The sequence below is a fragment of the Enhydra lutris genome, unplaced genomic scaffold (genome assembly GCF_002288905.1).
Source record: "Enhydra lutris kenyoni isolate GAN:26980312 unplaced genomic scaffold, ASM228890v2 scaffoldscaffold4, whole genome shotgun sequence".
Taxonomy (NCBI): domain Eukaryota; kingdom Metazoa; phylum Chordata; class Mammalia; order Carnivora; family Mustelidae; genus Enhydra; species Enhydra lutris.
In genome coordinates, this window is record NW_019154088.1 from 49054959 (window position 1) to 49070898 (window position 15940).

Below are 15940 nucleotides of genomic sequence, written 5' to 3' on the forward strand. Positions count from 1 at the left end.
AAACCCTCTCTTTTCTCCTCCTGTGCCCCCACATTCTAGGGAAAAGCACTAGCTACTGGCTTTCAGAATTAAAACATCCCTTGTGAGCACCTGGATGGCTCAGTCAATTAAGCGTCTGCCTTCAGCTCAGGTCATGATCTCAGGGTCCTGGAATCGAGTCCCACCATCGGGCTCCCTACTCAGCTGAGAGTCCGCTTCTCCCTCTCACTCTCCCTCTGTTCATGCTCTCGCTCTCAAAAAATTAAATATAAATACATAAATAAATTAATAAATCCCCTTCATCTGATAATTTCCTCCCTGCTAGGGTTCTTGGACTTTGAAGGCTCATCTTCTAGCTCGCCTAAACATTTTTTTTTTAATCTTTATTTTTAAAGACCAGTTTGAGGTTTACAGAAAAACTGAGCAGAAAGTAAAGGTTCCATACTCTCCCCTTCCTCCAATTTGCAGTTCATTAGCTCCTTGTATTAGTGTGGTACCTTTATAACTGATAAACCAATACGGATATATTTTTACATAAAGTCTCTAGTTTATGTTAGGGCTCACTCTTTGTGTTACGCAGTTGTATAGGTTCGGGCAGAGGTACAAAGACACGTGTCCACCATTCCAGCAGTATACAGAATAGCTTCACTGTCCTAAAAATCCCGTGCTCTCCCCCATTCACCCTACCTCCCTCCCCCTGAACTCCTGGCAACCACGGATCTTTTTATTCTCTGTAGTTTCACTTTTCCTAGAATGTTCCATACAGTTGACCCTTGAACAATGTGGAGATTAAGCGTGCTGACCCCGTGCGTAGCTGAAAATCTAAGTAACTCTTGACTCCCCCCAAACCAATAGTCCATTGTTGACCAAAAGCCTTCCCAATAATACATATTTTGTGCATTACATGCATATAGTCTTATAATCAAGTAAGCTAAAGAAATGTTAAGAAAATCATAAGAAAATACATTTTCAGTACTGTATTGGAAAAAAATCCACATAGGAGTAGCATGCCCAGTTCAGACGTGTTGTTCAAGGGTCACCTGTAGTTGGAACAACACTGAGGTAGCTTTTTCAGATTGGTATCTTTCACTTAGCAATATGTGTTTTGGGTTCCTCACGTCCTTAATGCTTCATAAGCCTAGAACATTTTTACCATCATATTTATTGAACTTCACAGGTATGGTTGATTCTAACTGAAGTTTGAGAAATACTGCTTTAGGTGTTTTTTTTTTTTTCTCCCTACAACTATTTTTTTTTTTCCAGTTAGGATAGAACTCACAAACCATATAATTCACACATCTAAAGTACAAAATTCGATGTTTTTTAGTATACCTACAGTGACACAACCATCACCCCCATCAATTTTAAAACACTTTAATCCCCCACAAAAGAAATTTGTACTCTTTGGCTATCCATTCCTTATCCTATTATTCCCCAGCCCGAAGCAACCACTAACCACTGTCTTTGTGCATTTGCCTCTTTTGGATATTTCCTTAAATAGAATCAAGCAGTATGTTGTCCTTGGTGACTAGTTACCTTCTCTCTGGAAATTTTCAAAATTCACTCCTATCAGTATTTCATTCTTTTTTATGTGTTGATAATATTCCGCTGTATGGTTATAGGACATTTTAAAAATCCATTCACTGGGGCACCTGGGTGGCTCAGTGGGTTAAGCCACTGCCTTCGGCTCAGGTCATGATCCCGAAGACCTGGGATTGAGTCCCATATCGGGCTTCCCCTGCTCTGCAGGGAGCCTGCTTCTCCCTCCCTCTGCCTCACCCCCTGCTTGTACTCTCTCTGTGTCAAATAAATAAAATCTTTAAAAAAATCCATTTATCAATTGATGGACATTTGGGTTGTTTCTACCTTTTGGCCATTCTGAATAATGCTGCCATGAACATTTGTGTTACGTTTTTGTGGGGACATAAACTTTCATTTCTCTTGGTTATATAGCTAGGAGTAGAATTGCTCAAGGGGTAACTCTGAGTTTAACTTTGAGAAACTGCCAGACTGTTTTCCACAGGAGGCATACCATTTTGTAGTCCCGCCAATAGTGTATGAGGGTTTTATTTTTTCCACATCTTCTCCAATACTTGTTATTATCTGTTTTTTTTTTTAAAGATTTTATTTATTTATTTGACAGAGAGAGATCACAAGTAGACAGAGAGGCAGGCAGAGAGAGGGAGGGAAGCAGGCTCCCCGCTGAGCAGAGAACCCGACACGGGACTCGATCCCAGGACCCCGAGATCATGACATGAGCCGAAGGCAAGCGGCTTAACCCACTGAACCACCCAGGCACCCTATTATCTGTTTTTTATTATAGCTGTCCACATTTATGTAAAGTAGCATCATTTTGGTTTTGATAGTGTTTGCATTTTCCTGATGACTAATACCGAGCATCTTTTCACGTGCTTTGGGTGTTTGTGTATCTGCTGACAAATGTTTTATCCAAATTTTTTCTTGTTGTGTTTTAAGACGTCTTCATATATTCTAGATACAAGTCTCTTATTAAATAAAGGATTTTCAGGGGTGCCTGGGTGACTCAGTTGGTTAAGTGTCTGCCTTTGGCTCAGGTGATGATCCTGGGGTCCTGGGATCAGGTCCTGCGTCAGGCTCCCTGCTCAGCAGGGAGCCTGCTTCTCACTCTTCCTCTGCAGCTATCCCCCCTGCTTGTGCTCACTCTCTCAAATAAAATCTTTACCAAAAAAAACAGGATTTTCAAATATTTTTATCCCATTCTGTGGGTTGTATGTTCACTTTGTTGATAATACCCTCCAAATCACAAGTTTTTAACTTTGGTGACACCCAACGTTTTCTTTCATTGCTTATCCTTTTAGTATCCTCTCTAAAGAGGCCATTGCCAAATATAGAATCACAAAAATTCATCCCTATATTTTTTTCTAAAATTTTAGCTAAATTACATTAACATCTTTGACCCATTTTTGGTTACTTTTTGTATATCGTATGAGATAGGGGCCCATCATCATTCTTTAGCTTATCCAGCTATTCCAGAACCAGGTGTTAAAAACAAAAACAAAAATAAAAAACCTACTCTCCTCACTGAACTGTTTTAGCAACTTTGTCAAAAACCAACAGATGGTAAATGTGTTTATTTATGGATTCTCAATTCTATGCCATTGATCTGTAGATCCATTCTTATGCCAGGACTGCATGGCCTTCATTACTCTAAGGTTTGAAATTAGGAAGTGGAATTCCTCCAAATTTGTTCTTTTTCAGTATTGTTTTGGCTATTCTGGGTTCCTTAAATTTTAGGATCAGTTTCTCAGTTTTTGCCAAAAAGCCAGCTAATAGGATTGTGCTGAATCTATAGATCAATTTAGGAAGCCTTGCCATGTTAATACTAAGTCTTCTGATTCATAAACATGGAATTCGGTCTTCTTATTTTCTTTTTATTTAGGCCTTAGTTTTTTTTTCCAAAAAAAAATGCTTTATAGGTTTTAATGGAAAAGTACCATACTTAGAATTTTTTTTTTTATTCCTAAACACTTTTGGGACCAGAATCATTTAAAATTTCCTGTTCAGTTTGCTCATTGTTACTATATAGAAATACAAGAGCAATATACAAAACTCATAGCCTGCAACCTTGCTGACCTTACTAGTTCTAACAGTTTAATGAATTAGATTTGCTACATATAAGATTACATCACAGGGGAACAGAGATAATTTTACCTCTTCCTCTCCAGTCTGGATGCCTTTTATTGTCTTGCCTAATTTCCCTGGGCTAAAACTTCCAATCCAGTGCTGAGCAGAAGTGGCAAGAGCATATGTCCTTGTCTTGTTCCTGATCTTAGAGGAAAAGCATCCAATCTCTCCTCCTCGAGCACAATGTTAACTTGGGTTTTTCTTACATGTGGTTCATTTTGTTTTTCCAGGCACTGGCTCTCTCTCTCTCTCTCTCTTTTGGCTCTGTCTTACCTTGACTTGGTGAAATCTGTCTCCTCTAAGTTCTAGCTAAAATGTCACTTTCCAGTGACCTCTTCCCTAAACCTCCAGACTAGGCTCCTAGTAACTTGTTCTCATGACAATTGTAACAAATACTCGTCAGCATCATTTTCCCTCCTGACTTGGCCTCACCCTGTTCATAGGCACATATACGGTGTTTGACTACAGACCAGCTTCACATGTTGTACTCTAATTCATTTGGCAGGGACACTGTTCTAAAAGTTCCATTTCTATCTCTGTCTCCACCTCCAAGACGAGACCCCTACTTTATTCATCCTTACCCTCTGCACCTAACAGAGCTTGGCGCTCAGTAACCCTTTGGAACTTCTGTGAATCATTCTGAGGTGACTCAAAAACAAAGAAATGTTAGATTCCATTTTTGCCCAGAACAACAGAAGGAAACATACCTTCAACTGGGCCAATCTGATTGGTCACGGCAAATCTAAGCACCTTTTCTTCATCTGTGTACAAGGTAAAGACCCGGTCCACGTTCAGCTGCTGGGTGGTGGGGACGGCCAGGTGTCTGGGGGCATGTCTGCAGGCCTCATAAGTGATGTTCTGGTAGATGCGGTAGGACCGTGTCTGGTTGATAGCACCAGAGGTGAGTGAGTAGTCTCTGGAACTTGTGGAGGTCACAGCTGCAAAAGATATTAGTCAGCCCAACTGGTAAATGTTTAGAATATTAGAGAGTTTCATGTGAGGTAGATTTTTTTTCCTGTAGAGTTTTTCATCTAATGCCTAGATCATGCTCCTTTGGGAAATTCCTGAGTTTATATGGAAAACCTGTGAGGCAATTCCGGGAATCTGAGCAGATGCAAAGCCAAAGTGTTGTCATTGCTGTCATTATTAGCAAGGAATTAATGCTGCTCCTACACACCAGCCACGCCAAGCGCTCTAAAGCATGGTCTTGTTCATGCCTCATACCAGCGAGGTGGGCTCTGTGACCATGTAGAGGGAGCCTTACAGAGGTCGGGAAGTAGCCTAAGACATGAGGCTAATGTGTGATAGAGCTGGACCAGGAACACGAGTCAGCCTGTCCATACTTCACATTTTCAATCGGTCCACTCTCTAGATGACACAGGCGTGACCGTTCCCAACACTCTGCACTTAAGTCCGAAGGGTTCTGGGCAAAGGAATGGGTCGTTTCTCTCAGTCTGTGTGGAGTCGGAAGCCCGGGCCAGTGCTCCGGCCGTCAGCTGTTCTGTTCACTGTCCGGGTCTCCACTATCCCATTCTCCTCCCTTCATCTCCTGCCCAGCTTCCAACTCTCACATCACAGGAGGAAAGGCACGGCTCAAAGCAGACTGTTCTGCTGCAGGACAGCAACCAGGCCTAAGCCAGCATCTCGCATCCAGAGCTGGTTTTCTAGAACTCATCAGGACTGACATGTATCAACCACAGAAGGCAAGGAGAAGAGGTACTCTTGTGCTCATTCAGAAGAGAAGAAAATGGGCTCTTTGATGGTCAGTGACCTTATCCCTGTATATTTTCAACTACAGATCCGTGATATGAATGTCTATCCTCTGACTCCAAATCTAGCATTTGTTTACAACACTGTGAGGCATCTCATCTTCAAACAGGCTGAAACAGGGTACAGAAGGAGTAAAAATTCCAAAAATCCCTATTTTCCTGTGGCCCGGATGGTTAAAAACTCTATGTACTTAGACAAGCCCCACCCCCAGAGGTAAGGTCGCTGTTGCTGACCTTATCACCGGCATTACCTTAGTCCCGGGATGGATGCTGGTATTCATCTGGGTAGCCAACACTTCTCACTTACACTGTGTATTTGATAAGAGTAATTAGAAGGACATGGGCCTCCTTTTATGTACCACACGCTGTTCTAAGGACATTCCATGTAATAACTCATCATCCTTACAACTATCCTGTACATTACCTACGCTCCCCACGCTATACGGTCACAACTGGAGATACATACCTGAGTCTGAGTAGTGGTAAATCTCCTTGTAGGGAGCTATATGGACAGTGAAATTCACTGGGATGTAAGGCACCTGGCCTTGAATGTCGGTCTTAATGCTCAGATAGTTCTCCGGGTCAAGTCCCTCGGCAGTCTGAGTGATTCGAACCCTCTCTTCTCCTGGGTAGAAAGTAACTTCCATCTCATGTGTAAAGGAAGCACCTGGGGAGGAAGAAAGACTTCAGCACAGAGCCAGGATGAGCTGTAGCCTCTTCCAGCAATAACTAACCATGCACACTTCTGAATTTCTACTGCTGTCGGAGATGGCGCCTAAGAAGAGCGTCTGATTTCAAGACCAGGTACGATCAGCTGCTGATTCCAACAGTTCCCCAAATTTTCTATTTAACAGTGATTTCATCCTGCCTCGTTTCACACCGCTTCTCCTTCTAACAGCTTGTTTTCTGTGAGAAGCTACTAGGAACATCTTGACCTTTCTCTTTGTAAGGCTGCCACATTTGAAAAACAAACAAGCACAAAGAACTTAGGACCCCCAGTTAAATTTTGATGTCAGATAAATGAACATATTTTAGTATATGACGTCTCATACAATATTTGGCATATAGTTTTACTAAGCTGCTCAGATGATGATTGTTTTACTCAAAACTCAAGGAAAATCAAGATCCTCCAAACAGCTCTGGAGTCTGTAGCCGGAGGTGGGAGAAGAACTTTTCTCTCAGTACATTCTCAGTGATGAAGACACATCCAGGAGGAAATAAGCCTTTTCAGGTAGGAAGGAAGGAGCCCCAAAGTATCCTCTACGCCCTTGCTATCAAAGGGTGGTCCTTAGGCCCGCATGAGCATCTCCGGGGAGCTTGCTAGGAAACCAGAAGCACAGACCCCACCCCGGGGCCCACAGAGCCAGAATTCCATCTTTTCACAAGGGCTGCAGGCCATCTGTGGGCAGGTTAGAGTCTGAGAAGCACTGGTCTGTACCATTATTGGTCAGAGTGGTGGAGGTGAGAGGAGGAAGGACGTTTACTCACGAAGGAAACCCCTCTCCAGATGCCCTCTAATCACCACTTGTGCATGAGTCGCTTGACAGATCTGAGCCTAACAACTCAAGCAAACACAGCCTGACAAACAAGCTTCAACCAATTCAGGTGAGAGGACCTACATGTTCCAAAGAAAATCATCCTATTTCTCAGGACAACGTGGAAGAACGTGTGGAAGAAATCAGTCTTTCAAAAACACTCCTGTGAGACCAAACCGTTCCCAACTATCTCCTCACAGAAAACAAGACACCTGAGGTTCTGGAACACAAAACAAACCAATCCTCACTCATGGAATAAAGACCAGAGCATGATGGCAGGTGACCAGCAGCCCCAACAAAGGCCTCTCCTACTCACCTGTGAAGCTGAAGCCGTTCTCCCAGCCTGGTTTTTGTAAAGCGAAGAGCCAGCCAAATAGGCCTCCGATCGGTATGAGCGGGAGAAGGGCTTGGGCGGCGGGCTGAGGGATGTGGCTGATGGCCGTGTAGGCTCTGCCGTCATTACCCACGATGTAAGCGTGCAGGTCCACGTCCGTGAAGTGCACGGGCATGTGGCCCACGAGGAGGTGGCCACTCACTTTCCCGTTGACTCGATGAGGTGCCCCTGAAAGAGAGCAAATCCCGTCAACTTGGACCATCGTTGTCCAGGTTGGTGATGGGTGCACAGAAAATTATTCCTCTCCCAATTCTCAAACTCAGTCTTTGGCCATGCTCATGATCTCGTAACTGACCGAAAACAAACCTGTTTTCAATTTCTTTTCTCCCATCCTCCCCTTCTCCCGTCCACTTGGACTCTAATGAGCTGGCAAAAAGGAGGAAAGAATTCTGCCTAATCCTCAAGTCGGGAAAGGAGCCCAAATGGGTTCATTTCTCAAACTTCTCCAGCACCTGCGAGTTGCCAGGACTTTGATTCATGCAGCGGAAATGCAGGGTCCAGAGGCAGAGCTCACAGTGGCGGTCGTAAACAAGTGAGCAGCAAGACATACACAGCGCAGCTCCCAGCCCGGCCAAGGGCTCACCCCTTACCTTCTGGGAGACAGTGCTTCCCATTTCCGTAAAACCTGGACTGGCAGTGGCAGCAAAAGCCGGTGGCGTAGTCGGTGCAGAAGGCGTGCCGGGAGCACTGTCCATGGTGGTGTTCACAGGTTTCTTTGTTGGCAGCATTATACGTGAAGACTGGAAAGCAGAAACCAACTTGTGTTAAAAGGATTGATTCCAGCATCACTGCTGTCAAGCTTCGTTACGGGCAGCACATCTGCTCTGTAAAATCAGCTTAAATGGTAACAAACAGACGGGTTTTTGATGTTTAAGAGTTACGAACAACATCCAGCCCAGGGGAATTAACTTGTTTGGTCTTCTGGCAAGGAAGACAGCTGACGGCTCCCGTCTGCTCTCAGTTCAGGGCTGGGGAAGTGGGAGGAGGCTCACCCCTCTGGTGTGAGTGCAGGAACAGAAAAACCAACCAGGAAGCACGTGTTAGGCCAGACTGCCCAAAACTGCCGTCCTGTGGGTATACAGTGGTCAAATAGCAACAATTATATGTGGATTGACCTGAAAGTAATGACCCTGACAATAATGACCCCAAGAGGAAGACCAGAGAGAGAAATCATGAATGCAGTCTCAGGTCCAAGCACTGTCTTCTTCCGGGAGAACCCTGAACCTAGAGAGAACAGCTTGTAGCTTGTCTCACTGTGCAGGGAAGTAGGCTTTCTTTCTGAGAAGGGTCTTCAAGAACACATACAAAGAAAGTCTATGGGAAGGGAAGAGGGGTATCCAGCTGGTAAATGCCCAATGCCTGTGTAGAGTTTCCGGCGGCCAGTATGTCACAAGCAGATTGCTGCCCAGTATGAGAGTGTGGGCTACAATCACAGCTCTTCTAGGGGACCCGAGTGGACCGGTAGTGACTCCTTCCATCTTCCACTTATTCTTCCCATTTAAAAAAAAAAAAAAAGAGGGCCATCTGTACTACCAAGAAACAAAGAAATTGGAGCAGATGCCATTGTCCATAAAGGAAATGGCTAACGGAGTGGGGCGTGGCTGGGGGTGCTAATGGAGAAGAGAGGGCTTTCTCTGGACGCCAGGGATGATGCTAGTTCTGAGCATGGCCAGCAGGAAGCAAAGCAGCAGGGCACACCTGGCCTGAACCTCCGCTGGGGGAAGGAGTTGGGAGGCAGACTCTAGGCGCACAGGGGCAAGAAGGGACAGCGCAGAAGCCTAGCGCTGGACCCCGCTGTCACTGTGAGGGGCCAGCTCCCGAGGAAGACAGATAGCCTGCTCCTGGGGAAACCCAGCTGGCAGCTGTGTTCCAGGTCTAGGTCTGAGGAGGAAACCTCCCTTCCAAGGAAGGAAAGATGTAGCACCACGTAACACCAGAACCAGAGACATATCAACCAATGAAAACAGAACAGTTACCATTTAAATAGTGCTTCCTCTATGCCAGATACTGTTCTATGAAATTCACTCAGGCTTTCAATTTGCATACGAGCAGGGGCCATTTTTATTCCCTTTCTGCAGATGAACAAGCTGAAGCACAGACGAAAGGGACTTTTCTGAAGTCACCCAGGCAGTAGGTAGCAGAGTTGGAACTTGAACTCAGGAGGTCTGGCTCCAGATTCCTAACAGCCGTACTCCAGTGGAACCCAAGTACCTAGCCCCAGGGAGCAAGGTTAAGGACCTGATCAGGTGTTTGAGGTTATCAGCATAGGGTTTGGCAAGTCTGACGTGAGGCATACTTTATAAATCAAGCCTAATGGTAGGAGGGAGCAGAGATGATCCTGAAGGGACTTACAGCATGCTGGGTGGGGGTGGGGAGAGAGGCACAGGAAGAGCATTAACTTTTAGACAGTACTTGTCTGATGCTTACAGATTCCTGAGAAAGCAGCAGACTGAGGGGTTGGCAAGACAGGTAATACAGTCTCAAGCAGAACATCTGGAAGCACTGGGAGAATGAAATCAGGGACTCAAGCCCTGGTATATAGCGCCTTGATAACACAGCTGAAAAACTCCAGTTTGATAAAAATAGAAATTTAGGCATAACCCTGAACATTTTTTTTTAAATAGGAAAGGGATATAGAACTCACATTCCCCTTTCACCTCTCCCCCTCCAAAAAATCCCAGAATGGTGAATATAGACTCTCTTGTGAAGGAAATTCTATCACTGTCTACCATTGGTTTAAGAAGTCCAGAGGGACCCAGTTTGAGTAAAAGAAAACCAATGGTGGGGGGGAGGAAAAAAAAAAAAAAGGAAAAGAAAAGGAAAAAGAAACCAATGTATCTTGTCAGTCTCCTGTTTCTCCAGCTCTGAAGATAACTGCTAAGTGTAAAGAAGCGTGTGTGGACAAACTCGCATGCGGGCAGGTACTCAGGCAGGACTCCCCTCTAGAACAGGTGGGGAGGGCCGTGGCTGTGGGTGGAGAACTGCAGGGGCCCCCAACCCTTAGAACTCAACCTTGGCCGTGACTCAGGTGGTTCTGTGAAACCGTAGGAAGTCACAGTCTCTCTGTTCGCTCCTCTTTAAAATCAGGGTGACACCCTCTCACACCTCCGTTGCCAGAAATCACATTTTTTCTGAACACACTTCTAAGTACTAAGGAAAAGACGCAATCTAATACAGGTCTAAAGGGTAGTCATTTTCAGGTTAAGTCGAGTAAAAATAAAACCAAACTCTAAATACTGTTCTCCAGAATTAAAGAAATGGTGGATTTATGGTATATTCCCTCTATTTGTTATTTGGGGAAGACTTGTCCTTGCCCTCAGTCCCCATTGCAAGAGTGGGTCAATCGAACAGGGAGAGATGGGATGCAGGAAGACAACAGATAGGGCAGGTTAGGTTAATTTCCCTAAAAGGCGCAGGCATGGCTTTCCTATGGGCAAAAGGAGAGGAGCTCCGCAATGCAGCCAGCAACTTACAAAGGCGACTGGGCAAAAGTTTGAGCTGGTTGCCATACGGACTGCATTTTTCTCACAACAAGAAATAGTGGTTAGGCTCCCATGAAAGGCCATTAGGAAACTGAAACTCTAATTATGACAGGTTACTGGTTACTGGGAAGCTGGCTCAGGGACATTCATAAGCAGCTCTGTGGGATACTGCATTCTCAGAGTGGAGCTTATTGAGTTAAAAATAGAAGTTCAGCCTTCCAGCCTCATGACAGCCCATAGGGAAAGAAGATGGGTTTGCTCCTAACAGGGGGAACACGGGCTCCTCTTACAATCCCTTTCTCGTGCCTGCCTTCACAGACACAGGCACTTAAAACTTAACAACATCGGCTTGTTGGGAAAGAGGTAAATACCTATTGCTCTTTTCTTTCATTTATTAATTCAGCAAATAATGGGAGCACCCACTATGGGCCTGGCTCTGACCTAGGAATTAGGGATGGAGCAGACAAACATTGTGTCCCAAAGCTCACATTCTCCTAGGCAGCAGTGAACAAACAGGTAAATTATTTAGTACAGAGGTTGTCATTAAGAGCTGTGCAGAATCTTAAATCAGGGAAGGTCAAGAGGGCTGACAGGGGAGGGGACTTTGCTCTTTAAAGCAGCGGGATCAGGAAAGACCTTGGGAGAAGGTGACCTCCGGACATTGGCCTGGAGGCAGGGACAAGCAGGACCCAAGGCACATGGGAAGAGGAGCAGGGGCAGTGAGAGAAGCCCGGGGAAGTTCTGGCCAGTTGGCAGAGGGCCCTGTAGGTTACGGGAAGGAGCTGGGCTTCCGTCTGAGCGAGAAGGGGAGTCACTGGGACATCTGGAGCAGAGGAGGGAGGACATCAGACTTACGATACTTCGAGAATGAGCCAGTAAGCATGTGCCCTGGCAGATGGAAGCGCTGTTGGAAAAAAGAAGAGCCCAGAATATGGAATATTTTGAAGGAGCAGGCAGTGTTTGCTGATGGGTTGGATGGAGCCGATTAAGGGAGCACGGAGGGGGAGAAGGCGATAGCAAGGGAGAAAGAGCTGTGAGAGAGGAGACAGAGCAGAGAGAGAGAAGTCCATGTGATGTTCACATCTTGGCAAGCTGCCGTCTCCTGAGACAGGGACACCGTGGCGGAGCAGGTCTGGGAGCAATCCGTCCCAGCAAAGCTTGGAAGCATCTGGGAAGCTCTGCCCCCCTCTGACAGGACCTACAGCCTCAGCAGGGCCCCCATCCAACCACACAGAAGTGGAGCTGCATTTCTCTGTGGATTGGGGAGGAGGGACCAGTGCATCCGAATCACCTGGGGTGCCCATTAAAAATGCCAGTTCCCAAGGCACACCTTAGTGCTACTGCTTCACACTCCAGCAGCGGAGCCCGGGCATCCGCTCCTGAGCCACTCCCCTGGGGGTTCTTATGCCCACTGATGATGATATTCAGGACGTTGGTAACTCTTCCACTTCTGAGCTAGAGATGTTCATTAACATAGTTCATGAATTTCATCTGACAGCAGCTCCTGGAATGTTGGGATTTCAGGGAACGCTTGCACATTCATTCCTGGCCAGCTGAGCAACAGGACTCAGGGCTTATTTCCACTTGGGCCGAGGTCCACAGGCATGCAACGTGCAGATCCTTTAGTGGAGGAAGCCCAGAAGCCAGGTCCCTCCCTGGAGAAGAGGCAAAACTGGACTTAGAAATAGGATCCCATATGCAGCTATTAATCCCAGGAAAGGAAAGCCAGACCTCTGGCCAACAGGCCTTCTCAGATTTCTATGGGAAATGCAGATAGATCCAAAGCTGCTCGCCTTGAAGGTAGAGAATCCATGTCTGAAATCCCAGCTGGATGAGATGTGCGATAAGCATATCCCAAAACCAAGTGGCAATTCAGTGATCATTTGTAGGCTTCTTCAAAGCAGAGTTTTGGATGTGTTTTCACACACTTCTTCCTATTCTGGTAAAGAGGTATTATCTCCATTTTACAAATGAGAAAACTAAGGCCCATGGAGATGAGATGGTCTTCCGGCTCTAAATCCCAGTATCTTTCCATTACTCTGGGCAGTACTCGGGTGTGGCCTTTGGAATCTGCAAGAGACCTGATTCTGGTTCAGAAGGTAAAAGAGGGGTGTGGAAATTGGCATTTTAAAGAAGGGCCCCAGATGAATCAGATGCAAGGGGACTAGAGTCCACACTGAGAAATCACTTTTCTCCCATGGTCTCCTGTCTCCTGAATTTCCCCCACAAGCTTTCAGACCCTTCTGGGACCCACTTTCTGCCTGATAGCACCTGTCACAGAGACTGAGACAGCGGAGACCAGTCTGCTGGCTTCTCAGGGCACAGCACGAGGGCGGAGGCCTGCCAGGTTTGAAGCACTCAGTTTGCAAAGGCTTTGTGAAGTGTGGTTACATAGTAGGTAAAGCAATCTTCACATGAGGACTTTTAAATCTCATTTCTTTTTCCATTTAATGCTTTTTTACTCTTCTCATAGCCTTAATAGAAAGAAAAAAATGGGGGGGGCGCCTGGGTGGCTCAGTGGGTTAAGCCGCTGCCTTCGGCTCAGGTCATGATCCCAGGTCCTGGGTTCAAGCCCCACGTCGGGCTTTCTGCTCAGCAGGGAGCCTGCTTCCTCCTCTCTCTCTGCCTGCCTCTCTGCCTACTTGTGATTTCTCTCTGTCAAATAAATAAATAAAATCTTTAAAAAAAAAAAAAAAGAAAAGAAAAAAATGGGGTGGGGATACATAAGAGAAAAGAAGCAAAGGCATGGCCAAAGTACTTGGGATTTGTCCTAATTGGAAGTTACTCATGAAAGCGAAAAACTCTACTCTAGATTTGATGTGTCCTTCAGTCTTCATTTTGCTGGCAATATTTAAGTGCCTGTCCTCAGCCTTGGGCTGCCCTCCTTTGCTAAGTGCTCTGGCCCAGCCACGTGGAAGATGGAAGTGGGGCAGGCTCCAGGCACAGTGCAGGAGCAAAGAGGGGACGGAGGGTGTCCAGCAGGGGGCTGCCCCTGGCAGCTGGAGCGACTTTTACTTTTAACAGCTTTTACTGCTCAAGAAAAGGACCCACATTTTCACTGCAAGAAAGATCTTCCTAAGTTTCCCTGCCTTGAAGAATGATTGATTAGTAAGAAAAACCACATCCAAATTTGTAATGAAAACCAGTGGCATGCATTGCCACACACACACACACACACGTGTGTGTGTGTGTGTGTGTGTGTAGTGTATAGCGATGCTGGTTGGGCAAATAATTATTAAGACCATGACCCCAGCAGGTTCTCCCATGCAGGTGTCTTCACAGGTATGGGAGGTGTTGGTGTTCACAGACCCCAAGCCACGTGGAGCTGGACCCCCAGGAAAGGCTTTCTCGTCTGGAAGCCTGGACGGGGAGGCAGAGCCTGCTCCAGTCCATCGCAGGGTGGAAGCCGCATGAGGAACACATTCCTGTAGCCTTTCCCAAAGCCAAAAGTAGGGTGGGACTAGAAGCCGCAGGGAAATTCCTGTGACACCCTGGGCTTTCCCGGCTCAGCTGCCATCTAAGGAGGAACACGAGGAAACCACAATGGAGTATGAAGAGGTTTTGAAAGCCAGTTGTCTCTCGCCTTCTCAATCACCATGCAGACAGAGGCAAGATGCTGCTCCTCACAGCACCACCTCCGCAGGTGTAAGGATATCTACGAGCTCTGGAAGTCATAATCCCTGCTCCCCACCACACAGGCGGTCCTTCCTGGTCAGCTGTCGTCCTCCCCTTGCTCACCCGCCCCCTCAACTCTCTCCCTCTCTACATTTCCACAGTCGTTAGTCCTCTGTGTGGACTGTTTCCCCAGTTTCTTTCTCTAGACCCAGACTCTGACCCCATGAGCTGGCTCAAGGCCCTCCTCCTCCACGAAGACTTCCCAGACGGCAGGGACACGTGGGGCTTCCCTCTACTGGTTAGCTCACAGCTTGGGCCAGTCCTTCCATGGCTTCCTAGCTTCTTAGACAAGTCACTCAGTATTTCCAGGCTTCAGCTCCTTCCTCTGTAGCATGGGAAGAATGACAGTATCTACTTCATAGGGCAGTTCAGAAGATTGATGGTGATAGCACAAACTAAAGCCAAGGTCCCACTTTGCATCCCACCGGGAATGCAGGAAATGCCAGCCCAAACTTCTACTAGTGCCTCGGTCAGAGAAGGGCATGTGGCAGGTGCACAGGGAACTTTCTGGGTTGTCGATATGCTACTGGAGCTCCCTGGAGAAACAAGGCACCTCAGACAGAGGATGCTTGCATTTCCATTTTATTGCTGGTTATGTGCTCTATGAAAACAGAACAAAGCAAATGATACACTTGAGGCCAGAACTGGAGTGTGGTTGGGACATTCTTGTGTGGTGTACACATGTTCTGAAAAGAATCTAAGGTTTCTCAACAATAAGAAAAGTCCATGAAAAGAGTCCTTAAGGGGAAAAATTTTTTGAAAAGAAAGGGAGAGATATTTGGGGGTTCTTTAACTAAATCTTAGTATCTTCGTTTGGCAAGATGACTTCTAAGTTTAAAGGGGAAATTAAAATGTGTTGGACTTGGTGCTGCCCATATTCAATTTTAATTCTCACAGCTGTTTCACAAGGTCTACATTTCCTCCATGTTATAGCTGGGGAAACTGAAGATCAAACAGAGTATACATCTTATCCCAAACCAGCCAGCAGAGTTGGGAATCAAGCTCAAGTGCACCTAGCGCCGAAACCCATGCTTCTCCACGCGGTCAATAGAAAGAGCCAGGCAGGATGGCTCAGAGCTGGGCACTTGTAGGCCATGTTCTGTGGGCATCTTTGTTACCACCCCCATCAGCTGTCTCAGAGGAAGTCTACTTTTGCCTGACAGACCTCTCGGGTGCCCGTGTTTTGTCTGGGGAAAAAAAAAAGTAACAACTGTATGGCTCCATAATCCACACAGTCTTCCTAAAGCCTGAAGGGAAAACAGAAGCTCACCCATTTTCCCTCTACACTTTCAAGTTTTAAAGTTGTCCCTCTGTGCTTTCTAACATGCGGTTGCTGATTTTTTTTTATCCTTAAAGGTTCAAAAACATCTAGTTAGATTTCTTTTTCTAAATGTCTTAGTACATTAACCAGCTTTTTCATATGCATTCTGCCACTTCTAAGGC

General features: G+C 46.1%; 1 protein-coding gene across 1 annotated transcript in view; it reads right to left on the reverse strand.

Moving 5' to 3' along the window:
• Positions 1–15940, reverse strand: part of LOC111162157 (nidogen 2) — a 60472-nt gene that overhangs the window by 25592 nt on the left and 18940 nt on the right. The window contains exons 6-9 of the mRNA XM_022526353.1: positions 7931–8080; positions 7263–7508; positions 5878–6078; positions 4350–4580 (exon numbers count right to left, since the gene is read on the reverse strand). Coding sequence (XP_022382061.1) covers positions 4350–4580; positions 5878–6078; positions 7263–7508; positions 7931–8080 — 828 coding nt within the window. The remainder of the gene's footprint in view (positions 1–4349; positions 4581–5877; positions 6079–7262; positions 7509–7930; positions 8081–15940) is intronic.